Source organism: Pleurodeles waltl, chromosome 1_1 (genome assembly GCF_031143425.1).
Source record: "Pleurodeles waltl isolate 20211129_DDA chromosome 1_1, aPleWal1.hap1.20221129, whole genome shotgun sequence".
NCBI classification, from domain to species: domain Eukaryota; kingdom Metazoa; phylum Chordata; class Amphibia; order Caudata; family Salamandridae; genus Pleurodeles; species Pleurodeles waltl.
This window is the reverse complement of record NC_090436.1, coordinates 216,934,494-216,955,684: the sequence shown is the minus strand read 5'-3', so window position 1 is coordinate 216,955,684 and position 21,191 is coordinate 216,934,494. Positions and strand designations below refer to the sequence as shown.

At 45.9% G+C, this 21,191-nt stretch overlaps 1 protein-coding gene across 17 annotated transcripts in view; it reads right to left on the bottom strand.

The window, feature by feature from the left end:
* Positions 1-21,191, bottom strand: part of NIPBL (NIPBL cohesin loading factor) — a 1,341,000-nt gene that overhangs the window by 607,470 nt on the left and 712,339 nt on the right. For all 17 annotated transcript variants that reach the window (XM_069221119.1, XM_069221174.1, XM_069221201.1 and 14 more), the window contains 2 exons: positions 12,783-12,863; positions 7,456-7,556 (listed from right to left, as the gene is read on the bottom strand). In XM_069221119.1, the coding sequence (XP_069077220.1) occupies positions 7,456-7,556; positions 12,783-12,863 (182 nt within the window). The remainder of the gene's footprint in view (positions 1-7,455; positions 7,557-12,782; positions 12,864-21,191) is intronic.

Here is a 21,191-nt window from a genome sequence, read left to right as displayed (position 1 = left end):
CTGTGCCACCGGTAGTAGCATTTCTGCGACTGCCACTGGGTCAGATAGAGCTGCGTGCCACATATCTTCCTCAGGTTGTTCTATCAGCTCCTGATCTAATAGTGGATGTGGTAAAGCAGGGTGTCTGGCAACTTACTTTGAGAAACAAGTGTCTTAGACTTCCTTTCTATTATGGCCATGGGGATGTATCTCCTGACACGACTCTCAGGCAGGCCTTAACATTGTGACTGGATCCCAAGCACCAAAAGCAGATCTCTTGTGGGTTTGTCAGACATATTTCCCTTCCAGTCTCTATATGACAAAAACTTCACCTATAACACAAAGACCATCTAAAAATATTTACCCAAAAACTCTGGAACACATTCATGGCGTAGAAAAAAAAGCTATCCTGGCACGTCAACAGGGAAGCTTTAAGGCTCCAGTGAGGTCACAGGGACCTACCTACAGCACTGAAATGCAACCAGCACCCACTACCAGCATGGGAGAACTATGGAAGAGTTCCCGAAAGGGAATCTGCAATTGGAATAATCCATCAAAATGTCAACTAGCTACTCATAATTTCTATGCAGCGGAATGTAGTGCTCAAGTGACAGCAATAAGTACTAACCCAGTAGTCCAACAATCAGTACTTACTGGATTGTAAGCAGGCAAACGCATCGCTAAGGCGTTCTTTCATTAGTAAGGAAGGCACACTAAAGAAGAAATGATGAGTATTTCCCATTCAGGTGATAAAAACATCCTTCAAAGGTGCAAAAAGAACTTAACCTCCATGCTTAATACCATCAAGTATGTAGAATTTAAATCTAGTAATTTCACAACTTTTAAAGTCACCATTTTAATAAATGCATAAGACCACAGTAAAGCCTTTAACATTTAAACCAAGGAGGAAAGTAAATGAATAACAAGCATGACAATTCAAAAACGGTCCCAGATCCAAAAATTAAACAGAATGCTGTACAGCATGTCAATCTAAAAAATGTCCACGCTACAAAAAATCTGGGTCATCAAGTACCTCATGAGTAAGTTTTTTTATAGAAAGCTTCAGTGCACCAAACATTAATAAACAGACTTGGAAAATTCCTGAATGTCAACATTGCTCACCGAGCTCAATGTTAACCAGAATGTTAGCAGCTAGCACTAAGGAGCTATATAAAGTTTCAACTGAATGTTGGAAGACAGATATTAGTTTTTCAAAAGTCTCCGTAAAGTGTATGATCTTGATGGCCACTTACCCAATCTCTTAATTATACAAAGTAATGAAAATGTCACTTACCCAGTGTACATCTGTTCGTGGCATCAGTCGCAGTAGATTCGCATGTTCTGCAATAGCTCGCCATCTGGTGTTGGGCCGGAGTGTTACAAGTTGTTTTTCTTCGAAGAAGTCTTTCGAGTCACGGGACCGAGTGACTCCTCCTTTTGTCTCCATTGCGCATGGGCGTCGACTCCATCTTCGATTGTTTTTCCCCGCAGAGGGTGAGGTAGGAGTTGAATTGTAGTAATAGTGCCCATGCAATGGAGTGACTAAGTATGCACCTATTTAAGGTTGAGATGATACATATATAAATAATTGAAGGTAACTTCCAAACTGCTACAGGCTCCCGGGGAGGCGGGTGGGCACATGCGAATCTACTGCGACTGATGCCACGAACAGATGTACACTGGGTAAGTGACATTTTCAGTTCGATGGCATCTGTCGCTGTAGATACGCATGTTCTGCAATAGACTAGTAAGCAGTTATTTCCCCAAAAGCGGTGGATCAGCCTGTAGGAGTGGAAGTAGTCTGAAATAATGTCCTTAATACAGCTTGACCTACTGTGGCTTGTTGTGCGGATAACACGTCTACACAGTAGTGCTTGGTGAATGTGTGAGGCGTAGACCATGTGGCTGCCTTACATATTTCTTGCATTGGGATGTTTCCTAGAAAGGCCATGGTAGCACCTTTCTTTCTGGTTGAGTGTGCCCTTGGTGTAATGGGCAGCTGTCGTTTAGCTTTAAGGTAGCAGATTTGGATGCATTTAACTATCCATCTGGCTATACCTTGTTTTGAAATTGGGTTTCCTGCATGAGGTTTTTGAAATGCAATAAAGAGTTGTTTAGTCTTTCTGATGTTCTTTGTTCTGTCAATGTAATACATTAATGCTCTTTTGACATCTAATGTATGTAGTGCCCTTTCAGCTACGGTATCTGGCTGTGGAAAGAACACCGGAAGTTCCACTGTTTGATTTAGATGGAACGGTGAAATAACCTTTGGCAAAAATTTAGGATTGGTCCTTAGGACGACTATTTTTGTGTAGTTGTATAAAAGGTTCCTGTATAGTAAACGCCTGAATCTCGCTTACTCTTCTCAGGGAAGTAATGGCGATGAGAAATGCCACCTTCCAGGTTAGGAACTGTATGTCGCAGGAGTGCATGGGTTCAAAAGGTGGACCCATAAGTCTAGTTAGGACAACATTTAGGTTCCATGAAGGAACAGGTGGTGTTCTTGGTGGTATAATTCTCCTAAGGCCCTCCATGAATGCTTTAATGACTGGTATTTTATATAGGGAAGTTGAATAGGTAGTCTGCAGGTATGCAGATATTGCTGCAAGGTGAATCTTAATGGAAGAGAAAGCTAGGTTAGATTTTTGTAAGTGAAGCAAGTAACCCACTACATGTTCTGGAGTTGTGTGTAATGGTTGTATTTGATTAATATGGCAGTAGCAAACAAACCTCTTCCATTTACTTGCATAGCAGTGCCTGGTGGATGGCCTTCTTGCTTGTTTTATGACTTCCATACATTCTTGGGTAAGTTGTAAGTGCCCGAATTCTAGGATTTCAGGAGCCAGATTGCTAGATTCAGCGATGCTGGATCTGGGTGTCTGATCTTTTGGTTGTGCTGTGTCAACAGATCTGGCCTGTTGGGCAATTTGATGCAGGGTACCACTGATAGGTCTAGCAGCGTTGTGTACCAGGGTTGCCTTGCCCAAGTTGGTGCTATCAATATGAGTTTGAGTTTGCTTTGACTGAGTTTGTTTACCAGGTAAGGAAGGAGAGGGAGAGGAGGAAAAGCGTAAGCAAATATCCCTGACCAGTTCATCCATAGGGCATTGCCTTGGGATTGTTTGTGTGGGTACCTGGATGCGAAGTTTTGGCATTTTGCGTTCTCCCTTGTCGCAAACAAGTCTATCTGAGGTGTTCCCCAGAGTTTGAAATAAGTGTTCAGAATTTGGGGGTGAATTTCCCATTCGTGGACCTGTTGGTGATCTCGAGAGAGATTGTCTGCGAGTTGATTTTGTATCCCTGGTATAAACTGTGCAATTAGGCGAATTTGGTTGTGAATTGCCCAATGCCAAATTTTTTGTGCTAGCAGGCTTAACTGCGTGGAGTGCGTCCCTCCCTGCTTGTTTAGATAATACATTGTTGTCATGTTGTCTGTTTTGACGAGAATGTATTTGTGAACTATTATTGGTTGGAAAGCTTTTAGTGCTTGAAAAACTGCTAGAAGTTCTAGATGATTGATATGCAGTTTTGTTTGATGTACGTTCCATTGTCCTTGTATGCTGTGTTGATTGAGGTGTGCTCCCCACCCTGTCATGGAAGCATCTGTTGTTATTACGTATTGTGGCACTGGGTCTTGGAAAGGCCGCCCCTTGTTTAAATTTATGTTGTTCCACCACAGAAGCGAGAGGTAAGTTTGGCGGTCTATTAACACCAGATCTAGAAGGTGACCCTGTGCTTGAGACCACTGTGATGCTAGGCATTGTTGTAAGGGCCTCATGTGCAGTCTTGCGTTTGGGACAATGGCTATGCATGATGACATCATGCCTAGGAGTTGTAATACCATCTTTGCCTGTATCTTTTGTGTTGGATACATGCGTTGTATGATGGTGTTGAAATTTTGAATTCTTTGTGGACTCGGAGTGGCTACTCCTTTTGATGTGTCTATTATGGCTCCCAGGTATTGTTGTACCTTGCGTGGCAGAATTTTGGATTTTGTGAAATTGACGGTGAACCCTAGTTTGAAGAGGGTTTGTATGATATGATTTGTGTGATTTGAGCACTCTATTAACGAATGGGCTTTGATTAGCCAGTCGTCTAGATATGGTAACACATGTATTTGCTGCCTTCTTATGTGTGCTGCGACTACTGCTAGACATTTGGTAAAGACTCTTGGTGCGGTTGTTAATCCGAAAGGCAGTACCTTGAATTGGTAACGTATTCCTTTGAATACAAACCTTAGGTATTTCCTGTGCGATGGGTGTATTGGTATATGGAAATAAGCATCCTTGAGGTCTAAAGTTGCCATGTAGTCGTGCAGTTTTAGCAATGGCAATACTTCTTGTAGTGTGACCATGTGGAAGTGGTCTGATTTGATGAAAGTGTTCACTACTCTGAGGTCTAGGATTGGTCTCAGCGTTTTGTCCTTCTTTGGTATCAGAAAGTACAGTGAGTAAACTCCTGTGTTTATTTGTGTGTTTGGCACTAATTCGATTGCATTCTTTTGCAATAGTGCCTGCACTTCTATCTCCAGGAGATTGGAATGGTGTGTTGTTAAATTTTGTGCTTTTGGTGGTATGTTTGGAGGGAATTGTAGAAATTCTATGCAATAACCATGTTGGATAATTGCTAGAACCCAAGTGTCTGTAGTGATTTCCTCCCATGCTTTGTAATGATGACCTATTCTTCCCCCCACTGGTGTTGTGTGGAGGGGGTGAGTGACATGTGAGTCATTGTTTAGTAGTAGGGGTTTTGGGGCTTTGAAATCTCCCTCTATTTCTAGGGAATTGCCCTCCTCTATATTGTCCCCGAAAACCTCCTCTATACTGTCCCTGGTAAGTGGACGGTGTTGCTTGTGAGGTGCTGGCTTGTGTGCTTTGACCCCGAAACCCCCCTCGAAAGGGCGTTTTACGGAATGTGCTGTAATTCCCTCTGCTCTGCGGGGAGTAGAGTGCGCCCATGGCTTTGGCAGTGTCTGTATCTTTTTTGAGTTTCTCAATCGCTGTGTCCACTTCTGGACCGAACAGTTCTTTTTCATTAAAAGGCATATTGAGAACTGCTTGTTGAATCTCTGGTTTAAATCCAGACGTTCGGAGCCATGCATGCCTTCTGATAGTTACAGATGTATTAATTGTCCGTGCAGCTGTATCTGCAGCGTCCATGGAGGAACGGATCTGGTTGTTGGAGATGGTCTGTCCCTCCTCAACCACTTGTTTTGCCCTATTTTGGAAGTCTTTGGGCAGATGTTCAATGAGATGTTGCATCTCGTCCCAGTGGGCTCTGTCATAGCGTGCAAGTAGTGCCTGGGAGTTCGCGATGCGCCACTGGTTTGCAGCTTGTGCTGCGACTCTCTTACCAGCTGCATCGAACTTGCGGCTTTCTTTATCTGGGGGTGGTGCATCTCCAGAAGTGTGAGAGTTGGCCCTTTTCCTAGCTGCTCCTACAACAACAGAGTCTGGTGGCAGCTGTGTTGTGATGAAAGCCGGGTCCGTAGGAGGCGGCTTATACTTTTTTTCCACCCTTGGTGTGATTGCCCTACTTTTGACCGGGTCCTTAAATATGTCTTTTGCGTGCTGGAGCATACCAGGGAGCATAGGCAGGCTTTGGTAGGAGCTGTGGGTGGAGGAGAGTGTGTTGAACAAGAAATCATCCTCGACCTGTTCTGAGTGGAGGCTTACGTTGTGAAATTGTGCTACTCTAGCCACCACCTGAGAGTACGCGGTGCTGTCTTCTGGTGGAGATGGTTTTGTAGGGTATGCCTCTGGGCTGTTATCTGACACTGGGGCGTCGTATAGGTCCCATGCGTCCTGGTCTTGGTCACCCTGGCTCATGGTGGTGTGAGCTGGGGAGTGTGATGGCGTTTGTGCTGGTGAAACGTTAATCACGGGCGGAGGAGAGGGTGGTGGTGTAACTCTTTTCACCACTTTTGGTTGTGGTGCTTGTTCCGTCTGGAACTCCAACCTTCTCTTTCTCCTAATGGGGGGAAGGGTGCTTATTTTTCCTGTCCCCTGCTGAATGAAGATACGCTTTTGCGTATGGTCCGCATCAGTTGCTTGTAGCTCTTCCTCAAACCTATGCTTTTGCATTTGGGAGGTTAGCGAGTGCTCTTCTGTATAAGAGCCCGAAGCTGGGTCGCTTGCAGTTTGTTTCGGCATCGAAACTTTGTCTGCGTGTTTTTTCGGCTCCGAGGTGACTTTTTTCCTTTTCGGGGCCGAAACCTCTCGGCGTCGATCTGTTTCGGTGCCGCTGTCTCGGCGTCGAGCCGTGTCCACACCGGCATCTCGGTGTCGAGGCTTGTCTCCAGCACTTTCTCGGTCCCGAGAAGGCTGCGTGCCGGTGTCTCGACCGGAGTCGGACGATCTCGGCACTGTTTGGGCCTTTTTCGGTGCCGACGGTCGGTCACCGAATTTATGGGTCGAGCCATGGCCTGGTGGCAGTGGCGTCCCCTGGGCCTTGTAAATGTTTCTTTGTGTGGTTTTCGACGTCTTACTCACGGTTTGTGTATCGTCGAATCCTTCGGAGTCTGAGTCTTGGATCGAGAAGGTACCTTCCTCTTCCTGTTCCTCGAACTCCCGTCGGGCTGTCGGTGCGGACGCCATTTGAAGTCTTCTGGCTCGACGGTCTCGGAGTGTTTTTCGGGACCGGAACGCACGACAGGCCTCGCAGGTGTCTTCGCTGTGCTCAGGTGACAGGCACAGGTTGCAGACCAAGTGTTGGTCTGTGTAGGGGTATTTATTGTGGCATTTGGGGCAGAAACGGAACGGGGTCCGTTCCATCGGCGTTCCTCAGCACGCGGTCGGGCCGACCAGGCCCCAACGGAGGATCGAAAAACTACCCCGAAGGGCACCGGAGCTCTTCGATCTTCGATGCGGTGTTGAATCTAAGTACGCCGATCCCGAACGCAACAATACCGACGAAAATCTTCCGAAATTAACTATTTTTTCCGTTCCGAAACTCGGAGCGACAGGAACACGTCCGAACCCGATGGCGGAAAAAAAACAATCGAAGATGGAGTCGACGCCCATGCGCAATGGAGACAAAAGGAGGAGTCACTCGGTCCCGTGACTCGAAAGACTTCTTCGAAGAAAAACAACTTGTAACACTCCGGCCCAACACCAGATGGCGAGCTATTGCAGAACATGCGTATCTACAGCGACAGATGCCATCGAACCTGAAGTTATTAGATCTCATGCATTGTCATACTAATCATGAGTTTAAACTCTCTCTACTTCCTGGAGCAAGCTCTATTTCCTCACACTTGCTACACTGAGACTGTCCCTTAACTTTTGAATCTGGAGTGCAAAAATGTTGCACTAAACTACCTATGGTAAACTCTCTTATCCACATGTGTAAGGCCCAGTAACCATGTGTACCACAGGACCCCCAGGAAAAAGCCTCATGTCTTATGTAGAACAAGTGCAAAATTACATTTCTGCATTACAAACAGTATTTATTAGTAATTTATTGTTGATGAGCTACCTGAAATTCCGCAAACCTCTTTTACTTGTGGGTAGCCTTGCCAGTGAAGTGAAGATTTCTTCAAGTATCAACTGTCTGTGCTTTTCATACCTAGAGAACACCTATGAAGAACAGAAATTCGAATGAAGAAGACGGGATGAAACTGAGACTCAATGATAGTTGGCAGCAGTAAAATCATTCAGAAAGACCTTTCCAAAAGTAAACATATCTGGGCAATAATTTCTTTTTTAAACAGTTAAATTTGCTATTAAATCTATTTAGAACAAAGGTAACAGAAAAGGAGGTAGTCTACAGTGGACTGTCCCTTTATGACAAACTGTTCAGAGCTTCACAACAGCACAGTGTCAGCTGGCTTTCGTTTGTGTTCTAATAAATTAAGAGTAAGAATAAATTGTAACTTATGATCAGACGTGTTACTTGTAATCCTAGATCACCAACCAAGCCTTTCAAATTAGAAAAATATTTAAACCGGAAAGTCACTTATAGAAGACAACAAATCACCCATAATGAAATACGTTTGACTGAATACACCAACCTAGCATGCATTTGTTAAAAAGAGAAAGAGTAATATTTCATTTAAAGTAATTGTATTCTGTTAACTAACACATAGGGGGAGTTGGCTTCTTGTTGCAGTACACCCTTTTTTTACTTTTTTTTTAAAATGCAAATTCGACTGAGGTGCACTGGGTTCCTGTTAATCAGATCCCCAGTGCCAGTGTTCCTTCCTTAAAACAAGACACCTGATCACTAGATCCCCAAGTGACCAGGCCCTTCGGCCACCTATAAGTGCCTAGTAAATGGTGTAGGAAGCTGACCTGATGTGTCGTGAGCACCTATGGTGCTATCACCTTATACCAAGTCCAGGTATCCCTTATTAGTGACGTGTAGGCAGTGTCTAAGAAGCCAGGGCTCTCTCGAGGTAGCTGTGGATGAGCAACCAAGACTTATCTAGGAGATATGCAAAGATATGCAATACCACTATAGCCACACTATAGTCACACAGCACTTACACAAATGAAAGAACCACAGTGTTACAAAAATAAAGGTACTTTATTATAGTAACAAATACTAAAATAATGTATAAGCAATACTCCAACAGGAAGTAAGTAAACACACTATTATATATTGTTGGAAACTGGCTTGGTGTGTAGTGGGTAAAGTGTAAGCAGTGTCTATAGAAGTCAGGCTCTCTAGAGGTAGCTGTGGATGAGCAGCCAAGGCTTATCTAGGAGACATGCAAAGCTCATGCAATATCACTGTAGTTACACAGCACTTACACACATGAAAGAAAACATTCAGTTGTACAAAAATAAAGGTACTTTATTTTTTGGAACAAACCACCACAGAATACTAGAAAAGGTGACCCACCCTTAGGAGGTAAGTAATACACTAAATATATACACTAGTAATCATAAACAGGCATAGAAAAGGTTAGAAAACAGTGCAAATAGCAATAACCAATAGTGACCCTAGGGGGCTCAAATCATATACTAACAATATGGAATGTGAATAAGGTACCCTCACCTAGGTAAGTAAAATGTGTAGAGGGCCGCTGGGAGTACTAGAAAACCACAGTGCCACCCCAGCGATCAGGAATGCAGGAGTAAAACACTGGATTTTCCCCACACCACTCAAAAGGATGAAAAGAAGACACAGAGAGAAAACTGCAAGAAAACCAGTGGTGGGATCCTGAAGAAAGAAGACCTGTGGAGAGAGGGGACCAAGTCCAAGAGTCACAGTGGAGTCCAGGAGGAGTAGGAGCTACTACCCACCCATCTGTGGATGGAGGAGTTGGTCGACGGTGATGAAGAACAGGTTAGCGCAGCAACCCTGGAGCCGAAGAAGAGTTCCTGATAGATGCAGAGGAAGTCCCATGCTGGAAGGAGGAGTGCAGACGGGTGTCAGTGCAGGAATTCCACCAACAAGCCTTGGCAAAGGCAAGCTCGCTGTTAGTGGAAAAGAGGGGCTGCGGGGACCAGGAAGGCCCATGACTCAACCCAGTAGTGGGAGTCACAGGGGACCCTCAGCGTCGCAGAGTCCACAGGAGTAGAGGCAGCACCCACAGGATGGGGACACAGGAGTCGCAAAAGAAGCCCTTGCAGCACTACAAAAGAGGATCCCACACCGCAGGAGAAACACGCAGGAGGCTGTGCTTTGCAGGATGGAGTGCTGGGGGCTGGATCTACACGTCGCCTGAAGATCCCTTCGAGGAGATGCAAACAAGCCTTGGCAACTGCAAGAGATCCGGTGCACAGGGGTACTGTCCTGCGTGGGAAGGCAAAGGCTTACCTTAACCAAAGATGGACAGCTGACAGAGCACCAAGAGGACTACTAAGGACCTGCACCCGTGATGCAGGATCCACACAGCTCAAGATGAGGGGAAATCCATACCACTGGTCGTCACTTGTTGTAGGTGCCTGCGTTTGCAGGGATGTTACTCCTTCACTCTTGGGGAGATTCCTCTTCCTTCTTGTGCAGGCTGAAGAGCTGCAGTCTTCCAAGGATGCACTGTCGGGGAAATGTTGCAAAGTTGGCAAGAGATGTGCAAACAAAGTTGCAGAAAAGTGTTCTTCGTTGTAGCGGCGTTTGTCAGTTCCTGGAGGGTCCAGTCGCACTTCCAGTGACCAGAAGTCAAAGCAGATGTTGCAGAGGAGTCCTGCTGGACTCTTGCAAGCCGAATATGAGAACCCACCCAAGAGACCCTAAACAGCCCTGAAAGTGGGACTGGTCACCTATCCAGGTAAGCACTTTTCAGGAGGAGGCCTGACGTCACCTGCCTGGTCTGGTCACTCTGATGCTCCCAGAGTTCCCGGTCAACCTTGGGAACAAGATGGCAGAAACCCAGGACTGTCTGGTTGAGCTTCGAGCACCAGCACTGGGGTGATGGACTGGGGAGTGGTCACTTCCCTTTCCAATGTCTCGTTTCACGCCAGAGGAGGGACTGGGGGTCCCTGAACTGGTGTGGACTGGTTTATGCACAGAGGGCACCAAACATGCCCTTCAAAGCAAACCAGTGGCTTGGGGGAGGCTACCCCTCCCAAGCCAGTCACAACTATTTCCAAAGGAAGAGGGTGCTACCTCTCTCTCCCAAAGGACATCATTTGTTCTGCCTTCCTGGGCTTGATCAGATCAAGCAGCAGGAGGGCAGAAACCTGTGAGTGGTGGCAGCAGCTAGGCTGCATCAAGGGTGGTGGTCTGGAGTGGTCCCCTTGGTCCTCTCTGCCAGCTGTCCAACTTGGGAGACGGTAATCCCTTGCCTCTCCACACCGGACAATACCCCCTGCGCACTGCATCTCATGCAGCTACCAAAGCTTGTTGGCATCTCCTCCAAGGGAACTACAGGCTCTGGGTAGCCCTAGCACTCTTCCCTGCGATGAGTGCTGGGGGCTGACGACCGCAGCCGGTCGTCGTTGCAGTTGGTGCCTGCGGATGCAGGGGAGGGACTCCTTCACTCCAAGGGAGATTCCGTCTTGCTTCTTCTGCACACTGAAGACTCGTCGCCCTCAAAGGATGCATAGCAAGGAAAATGTTGCACTTGCTGGAAGGAGCCAGAGAAACAATGTTGCAGAGCGGAGTTGTCGCTGGAGTGGCAGATTGTCAGTTCCTGGAGGGTTCAGTTGCAGTCCCAGTGGCAGGAAGATGAAGTAAATGATGCAGAGGAGTCCTGCTGGAATCTTTCCCATCGAATCTGAGGACCCACCCAAAAGGGAGACCCTAAATAGCCCAGGAAGGGAGACTGGTCACCTAGCAGGTTGACCACATACCAGGAGGGGGCTGTGATGTCACCTGCTTGTCCTGGCCACTCTCGGATGCTCCCAGAGACCTTTGCCTATCTCGGATTCAAGATGGCAGAATAAATTGGCAACCTGGAGAAGCTCTGGTTACCACCCGAGGGGTGGTGATGGACAGGTGAGTGGTTACTCCCCTTTCCATTGTAAAATTTCACGTCAGAGCAGGGACCGGGGGTCCCTGGACTGGTGGAAACCGGTTTATGCAAGGAGGGCATCAAGTGTGCTCTTCAAAGCATACCAGTGGCTTGGGGATGCTACCCATCCCAAACCATGCAGCACCTATTTCCAAAGGTAGAGGGTGCTGTCACCCTCTCCCTAAGGAAATCCTTTGTTCTGCCTTCGTGGGCTTAAGCTGGTCAAGCAGAAGGAGGGTAGAAACCAGTCTGTAGGATGGCAGTAGCGCAGGGTGCCCGGGAAAACCCTGCAAACTGGTAGGAGCAATGCTGGGGGTCTGCTAAGAAGCCCCCAGAGTGCATGGAATCATACAACCAATACTGGCAACATAATAGGGGTATGATTCTAACATGTTTGATACCAAACATGCCCAGAATTGGAGTTACCATTACGTAGCTGGACACATGTAGTGACCTGTGTCCAGTACACGTGAAAAATGGCTTCCTCCCCCCCAAACTTACAAAGTCCAGGAAAACGGAGCTGGAGTTCATAGGGGCACCTCTGCTCATGTAGGGGTGCCTTCACACACAGGTACCTGCATCCTGACCTCTGGGCTAGGAGGACCTACCTTAGGGGTGATTTACAGTGACCTGGTACAGTTATCTGAAGTGAAAGAGTGCATGCACCTTTTCATGCAGGCTGAAATGGCAGGCCTGAAGACACCTTTTACATGGGCTCCTATGAGTGGCATAATACATGCTGCAGCCCATGTGGAACCCCTGGTGCCCCAATGTCCTGGGTACCATATACTAGGGACTTATATGGGGCATCAGTATGCCAAATGTGAGGTGTGTGACGTCCCAAGCAACTAAATTTAGAGGGAGAGAGCGCAATCACTGGGGTCCTGGTTAGCAGGATCCCAGTGAACACAGTCAAAACACACTGACAGCAGGCAGAAAATGGGGGTAACCATGCCAAAGAGAGAGTACTTTCCTAGAAGTACCTGTTTTAGCCTCTTGGAAACCCCTGGACTGTGCACACTATACCTCACAATATCTCATTTTGGTGTAGTATACACAGAGCCAGCTTGCTACACTTAGCACTACACTCTGATACACTAAACTGCTAGCCCGCACAATCACAAAAGAGCATTTGGGATCATGTAAACCAATAAGGGTCACCTGGATTATCAGCATAGTGTCCCCTTACATTCGGTACACTACACAGACAGCCAGCATCCTACGAGGATTTATTTTTAGCGTGGATGTTAAAAAATGATTGATTAATGTTGGTGAACTCAATAACTATTCCCAATCAACAACTCTGAAATGCCAGGCATATCTTTATCCATTAAATTAGTTTGCCAATAAACTGGGAGCCAACGTCTGATTTCAAAAGTAATATTACAAGGGGTTTTCTTACCGCAGTCACAAGCTTGATGGCACACAACTGTAGTTCACTGACATTTTCCACAAAAAAAGGTGTTATTCCCATGGATGAGATCTGAAAAAAAAAAAAAATGAATAAACAATTTTATTAAAGTCGACTTCAGGACCACACGCATTTTACACCCTCTATCAATAGGCACACTTGGCAAAGTATACAGATGCCACGGGCAAGATGGCAAATTTATTTTATATGCATTGCGCTGTAATATAGTAAGCTTTGTGCTTAAGGTGAACGCAACAATACCGACGTAATTTTTCCGATATTTAGCTAACTTTCCGTTCCGAAACCCGGAGCGAAAGGAACACGTCCGAACCCGATGGCGGAAAGAAAACAATCGAAGATGGAGTCGACGCCCATGCGCAATGGAGACAAGGAGGAGGAGTCCCTCGGTCCCGTGACTCAAAAGACTTCTTCGAAGAAAAACAACTTGTAACACTCCGACCCAACACCAGATGGCGGGCTATGCACAACATGTGTATCTACAGTGACAGATGCCATCGAACTTAACATTTCACTAAACACAGTGTAAAAGAAAGCATAAAAGGTGTTAATTCCTTTGTAACAAAACAATTCTGGTACATACACATTCATCCCATTGATTTCTCATGTTATACGCATCATAGAGGCTTCAGACTGTATTTAGAAACTATCCACATCAAGAGCTCTCCTGATGGCACCATGTGATTTAGTCATGACACACCCGCAGGAAATAAGAGTATATCTTTGGGCTAATCAGTAAACAGATGTCAATTCCTAGAACGTTTTCGATATTAAGGTGTGCAGAAAGGAACCAATAGCAACAAATATAGAATATTAGAAATCTGTCTACTGTGGTTTGTTATTAGTCAAAGACCTAACACAGAAAAGGGAGGGCAGTGGGACATCTTGTAAAGGAAATGTAGCCACCAGAAGCACTTACTTCTGATGGATATATCTTCCTTGCATATTCCTCGTCTTATGAGTGAGTATCAAATAAATAACCTCTTGGAGGTGAAACAGGCTGTGGATGAGGATCATACGACAGGAACACAAGGACTCCTGACTTTGGAAGAGAAGCCATCACTGGTTAAAGAGTGCCAGCAGGACTTTGCTCAATGATAACACTCAGGGCAACATCTACTGAATTACCAAAATCAAGAGGCAGAGGTTAAGGATAGGTCTCAAATTGAATCACAAGAACTAAAGGGAGTAGAATTCCGGAGGGAAGGGTCTATACCCCTGCAGATGAGCTGGACGAACAAATGATCTGTAGCGCAGACAGACTCAATTCATGGAAATATAGTAAACTCAAATAATGGTGGTTCAAAAAAGTTGTGAGGTTTTGAGACAGATAGGGTGACTGTAAGAAGATGGCTCTGTATATACAATTTCAAAGTAAGAAATAGTGTGCACAGAGTCCAAGGGTTCCCCTTAGAGGTAAGTTAGCGGCAAAAAGAGAATTCTAATGCTCCATTTTGTGGTAGTGTGGTCGAGCAGTAGGCTTATCAGGAGGGTAGTGTTAAGCATTTGTTGTACACACACAGGCAATAAATGAGGAACACTCACTCAAAGACTTACTCCAGGCCAATAGGTTTTTATATAGAAAAATATATTTTCTAAGTTTATTTTAAGAGCCACAGGTTCACGATTTACAAGTAATACTTCAAAGGCTGTTTCACTCAGGTATTCTAGGAACCTTGAATAATCACAATATCATGTACAGTTTTGACAAAAATGGCAATAAGCTATTTTAAAAGTCGACAGTTCAAAAATCAACAGTTCCTGGGGGATGTAAGTAAATGTTAAGTTCACAGGTAAGTAAAACACTTACAGGGTTCCAAGTTGGGTCCAAGGTAGCCCACCGTTGGGGGTTCAAGGCAACCCCAAAGTTACCACACCAGCAGCTCAGGGCTGGTCAGGTGCAGAGGCCAAAGTGGTGCCCAAAACACATACCCTTTAATGGAGAACATGGGTGCCCCGGTTCCCGTCTGCCAGAAGCTAAGTACCCGCGTCCTTGGGGACAGACCAGGTTTTTTTTTAGGGCACTATGGGGGGGGTAGAAGTACACCCTCAGCAGCACAGGGGCGGCCGGGTGCAGAGTGCAAACAGGTGTCGGGTTTTGTATAGAAAGCAATGGGGAGCCCCGGGGGTCTCTTCAACGATGCAGGCAGGCACAGGGGGGACTCCTCGGGGTAGCCACCACCTGGGCTAGGCAGAGGGTCGCCTGGGGCTCACTCCTGCACTGGAGTTCGGTTCCTTCAGGTCCCGGGGGCTGCAGGTGCAGTGTTGGTCCCTTGTTACAGGCAGTCGCGGTCAGGGGGAGCCTCTGGATTTCCTCTGCAGACGTCGCTGTGGGGGCTCAGGGGGGTCGTCTCTGGCTACTCACGGGCTCGCAGTTGCCGGGAAGTCCTCCCTGGAGTGTTGGTTTTCTGCAGGTCGAGCCAGGGGCGTCGGGTGCAGAGTGGAAAGTCTCACGCATCCGGCGGGAAACGTGAAGTCTTTAAAGTTTTTTTTTTTTTTTTTTTAAGAAAGTTGCAGGTTGTTGAACAGGGCCGCTGTTCACAGGAGTTTCTTGGTCCTTGGTTGCAGGGCAGTCCTCTGAGGCTTCAGAGGTCGCTGGTCTCTGTTGGATGCATTGCTGTTGCAGTTTTCTTCGAAGTCGGGAGACAGGCCAGTAGGGCTAGGGCCAAAGCAGTTGTCTCCATCTTCACTGCAGGGATTCAGGTCAGCAGTCCTTCTGGTTAAGGTTGCAGGAATCTGATTTCCTGGGTTCTGGGGTGCCCCTAAATACTGAATTTAGGGGTGTGTTTAGGTCTGGGAGGGCAGTAGCCAATGGCTACTGTCCTTGAGGGTGGCTACACCCTCTTTGTGCCTCCTCCCTGTGGGGAGGGGGGGGGGGGGGGCACATTCCCTATTCCTATTGGATGAATCCTCCAAAATCCAGATGGAGGATTTCTAAAGGCAGGGGTCACCTACGCTCAGGACACCTTAGGGGCTATCCTGACTGGTGGGTGACGACTCCTTGTCTTTAGCATTATCTCCCCTGGACTTGCCGCCAAAAGTGGGGGCGGTGTCCAGGGGGCGTGCATCTCCACTAGCTGGAGTGCCCTGGGGCATTGTAACACGAAGCTTGAGCCTTTGAGGCTCACTGCTAGGTGTTACAGTTCCTGAGGGGGGGGGGGGGGGAAGGTGTGAAGCACCTCCACCCAGAGCAGGCTTTGTTTCTGGCCTCAGAGGGCACAAAGGCCCTCACCACATGGGGTCAGAAACTCATCTCAGCAGCAGGGTGGCACAGACCAGTCAGTCATGCACTGAAGGATTGGGTAAAATACAGGGGCATTTCTAAGATGCCTTCTGTGTGCATTTTTTTTAATAAATCCAACACTGGCATCAGTGTGGGTTTATTATTCTGAGAATGTTGATACCAAACTTCCCAGTATTCAGTGTAGCCATAATGGAGCTGTGGAGTTTGTTTTTGACAAACTCCCAGACCATATACTTAATATGGCCACACTGTACTTACAATGTCTAAGAATAGACTTAGACACTGTAGGGGCATATTGCTCATGCAGCTATGCCCTCACCGGTGGTATAGTGCACCCTGCCTTAGGGCTGTAAGGCCTGCTAGAGGGGTGACTTACCTATGGCACACGCAGTATTTTGTGGGCATGGCATCCTGAGGGGGATGCCATGTCGACTTTGCCTTTTTCTCCCCACCAACACACACAATCTACAATGGCAGTGTGCATGTGTTAGGTGAGGGATCCCTTAGGGTGGCACAACATATGCGGCAGCCCTTAGGGACCTTCCCTGGTCACAGGGCCCTTGGTACCACTGGTACCTTTTACAAGGGACTTATCTGTGTGCCAGGGGTGTGCCAATTGTGGAAACAATGGTACATTTTAGGTGAAAGAACACTGGTGCGGGGGCCTGGTTAGCAGGGTCCCAGCACACTTTCCAGTCAAGTCAGCATCAGTATCAGGGAAAAAGTTTGGGGTAACTGCAACAGGGAGCCATTTCCTTACAGTGACCAACTCACTCCAGGTCCTTATGGACAATGGCTCCAGTCCTGAAACGTATGTGTGTTTGGCTTATTAGCTCAATGAAAGAAAAACAAGACAATAACAGAATGCATTAGGCTATCGCACATAAAGCCAAGCCTGGAAACCATGCCTATACTGACCTGGAGGAAGGTGGTCATCCTTGAGTCAGGAGAGTCAGTGGCAGATGCGGACTTATCTGTTGCTGCTGGTGATGGCATCTTTTAGATTCAGACCCTGACCCAAAAGGAGACTTAAGTCTGTTGTTGTGAATCGCATGAGACAGCTAGTGCTGCCAGGATGACTGTCATCTGGAGTAGCTGCGACACTTTCTATACTATGGATGGATATACCTGGCTGGCGAACAGGGTCCAACAAATGAGCTGTAGCTCTAGTTCTCCTATTGTTTTCAGGGAGGAACAACGGCTCATCATCAAAAGCCATATCCATGAGGGATGCCTGGACGACATCTGGTAATCCAGAACAGCGCATCCAGGATTGGAAAAGCAGTGTGTCTACTGCGACAACTGATTGCACCACATTATTTGCTGGGAAGCGTCGCAACCCCTGGACCAATTCAGAAAAGAGTTTCTTTTTAACACAGTATGGAATGATAATGGGTAACTCTGAAAGCTCCTACAGACTAGCAGCCTAAAAGGGATGTGGCATTCACCGTATGGAGTGCAGGACTGCCACAACGTCTTTTCATCCAGCTTCACTGACAGTCTGGAGGAGCTATGGGAAAGGCATAAGTGTTCAACTTTGAACTAGACCTTCATGTCACATGGTGCAGTTGTTTTGGCAGGGTGTCTAAACTACTAAGCCAGAAAAGGGTTTTTCCCTTAAGCATACAGGATATGCTCTAGTAATACCTCAAAAAAGGAAAGCAAAGGCTCAGAAAAGGATGATGGCTAGAGGATCACTGCAGATTAGTGCTGAGGGCATAATCAATTCGAACTGTTCTACTGCTTTCCATACAACTGTAGTTAAACTAGAACTAGAGAGAAAAGGATATATCCTAATCGATAAGCATCCATAACATTTGCTTTTGAGAATTCATATACAATTTAATAGCATTAAATAGGCTTAAGAGGTTGTGAGTCTCCATGTTACTGTCTCTGTGAGGCCGTAATACACATTAATCTTAGCATAGGCAGATAATCAGACCCAGTGTTCAATTTGGAAAATCATGAGGACCGGTGCCCACCTCAGTGCTCAGAAGCCGTGTACGGCACTCTTGCATGTCCGTGAGATGAATACCAAGGCTACCAAATTCCTGGACCCACCTCTTGCCTCTCTAATCCACTGCCAGACACTCCCTGTCCCTTTAGCTCGTTTATGCAGGTCTCTGCTTTCTCACTCTTCATTACGGTTTTTCTGTCTTTCACTTCCTCCTTGCCACCCCTTGCCTCCCTCCACACCCTTTTGTGTTTTCCCCTCTCTTTCTCTCAAAAAATGCCTGATGAGGAAAAATAAGTGCCAGTCCCCAAAAATGAGTGCTAGGGGCCCCCACCTGCAATCATAGGCTGAAATTAAACACTGATAAAACCCAATTAGTAGTTTCCGTCTCACGTGATACAATCTTCTGCACCACCCTTTCTAACAGAGGCATTTGGCAGAAATAATTAACAAAGCTCAAACTACCCTATATATTTGGCAATTGATTCCCCAGAGAACCTTTCCTTCTTGTGATCTCGATCAAAGAACGAATCAGACAGCTGATGTTCTGCTGAGTTGTAAAGACATCCACGTGATACTACCCACATTTGAAAAAGATAGTCTCTGTCTTTCTCAGGGAATGAGGTCAATAAGGGGTGATACTTTTCTCATGTTACAATCTAGAACACCAAAACAATTGTTATTTGTTTTTGGATATAGCAACTAAATATGTACCATTCTGCCCCAGTCTGTGCACCTGCAGCAATAATGGAGGCTGTTTTATGAGGGTGAGCAAGGTAATGGTGCTGATGTGGAATCTGGTGCCAAATATTTCACATCCAGGCAGGAATCAATTGCCTGGACCCAATTTCATGCTTTCATCAATTTTAGCCCTTCGTACCAAAAGCAGTCAAGAAAAAGGATGAAGTTTACTTACTTCATGGATTGCTCCTTAAAACTGTTGAGGAAGCACTACTTTTTTATTTTTTTTAACAGAAGTCAGTGGTGGTAAAACTGACCATTCATGGAGATCGTGGAAATGAACAGGTTAAGCAGGATTTCTGTACTTGTAGGACTATTTAATCAAACAATATCTCATTAGCTTACGCAGCCTCTTCATCTTCTCCATATTCATTAACGTAACCTTCTTCACCATATTACTTCCTGTGATCTGACACTGTGACAAATGGGTGAAATAGGCTGTGGTTGTGATGGTAGAGTTTACTGTGTTGGCAAAGGAGATGGTGGCCATTACATTGAGAAAGCTTTAAAACAAGCTGTGGCAGAGAATTGCAATGGAAACATCTATCACTTATTACAAGGATAGCAGTAAAACCCACTGGAGCCATCATCTGTGAGTTTCCCTTTGGTAACACAAAGGGTTGAACAAGGGTCTGTTTTGCTTCTGGTAGTCTTCTCTATAGTGATATCTAAGAGGGTTGTGCCTGTGATCACTATACACGTCTTGAACATAATCTGTCTATTTAACATCAGTTGGTGCATCCTCATTTCTCTAGTGTCAGCACAATAAGTACTGTACACAGTCCAATGACGACTGTTCTGTCTCAGAGGTTTCCTCATGCTCCGGTCCTCCTCAGTATCAATAATATGCACTGGAAATTGAGTTGAAACCTTGAAAGGTGACGGTGGGTGTAAGTTAAACATAACTGGCACTTCCTGTGAAACAGGAATAGCTAAGATCATGTTGCACTGACTGTCCTGTTGAAGAAGCTAACAATTAAAAGGTGCTGACAGATTGTGCTGCTCACAGCAGAGCTGATGAAATGTTGCCAGGTTAAATCAGCAACAGAGCCTTCAACAAGTTGGGAGCTGATGGTATGAATATCAAGGAGGGGCAAAGCAAACATTGGCAAAGCACAATGTTGCTTGACAGCAGACCACACAGAAACAATCGGTATCAAGCCTATCATTTACGTAACTCCTGAAGGTGCAATTAGTAGTAAAGGAACCCACAGTGCTGTTGATAGTTAAAGTGCTGACAGGCTTTAACCGTAGGTACTGACCACCACAGCCAATGTGTGCATGGTCAGAACAGAGCACACAACTGCTGCCAATTCCTGCTTCAGACAATAGGACAGCACCCTAAAACTACAGTTTTGGCAGGAAAAGTTGCATAGTTTTATAAAAAGCTGGACTAACAATTTTGCACATGCAGGGTGTTGAATAACGTTTTCAAAATCCCTTCTAGTGTGAAGACTTGGGAGAGGTAGTCTTAATTTCAGAAGACACATTAGCAGGTACTTTCATTGACAACTTCAACTGCCTTTTCTGTGCGTCTTTCTAATGGAGGTGCTTGTAGGACCACTGAACAGGGAATCATCCCCAAAAGAGGTGTATCCTCACAGAGTGGGAGGGCTTTTCTCCAAGAGAAATGAGGAAAAAATAGTTTTACCTGTACCTCCAGTTCTCTCGTAGGGGAATTTCCAATCTAGTCATAACCACTGAATAGTTCTGCCCAAGTGCAGGGAAATGTTCACCTTTCTTTGTGAAGGTCAGCAGTCACTTAGGAGAGAAAATTATTGTGCAGCCTATAGGGATTGGCTGCAATGGCCCAAATCTTCACTTTAAATCTTTAATTTAAAAAGGGGCAACAGATTGCATATGTCTCTAATTTGATTGTGTTTTAGTAAAACCAGCATACATTCATTCAAAAACCCCTTTTTGCAGTAACAGCGAGCTAAAGCAACCCAGGACCGTGTAGCCCCATAGGCTGCCATTGTATATGTGAAAAGAGTCTGTGCCTTTAAGAAGCCAGAGACCACCAGTATCCCATCATGCTGAGCAACAGTTGCTTCAGTTCTTTTTTTAAGGCAACGTGCGTGTGATGACACTTTAGAGAATTGGTGAAGTTTGTCCTATCCATCGGAGGGAGGGTTGCTTATAACTATAATGAAAATTCCCCTACAAGAGAACTGTATTTACACCTAAGAAACTATTCCTTTTCTCGTAGGAGTTTTCCACTTATAGTCATAAGCACTGAATAGAGTAGCAAGCCCATCCCTGCCTGAGGGGATGAAGAGGACAAAAAACACAATTTTAAGCAAACAGATTCCTAAGGGAGGCCTGTGCTACTTGAGCGCCCACTTAGGCACCTGAATCTAAGCAGCAGTGCTTGGTAAATGTACGGACAGTTCTCCAGGTGGCTGCTTTGCAAATCTCTGTGATAGGAATCTTTAATAAAGCA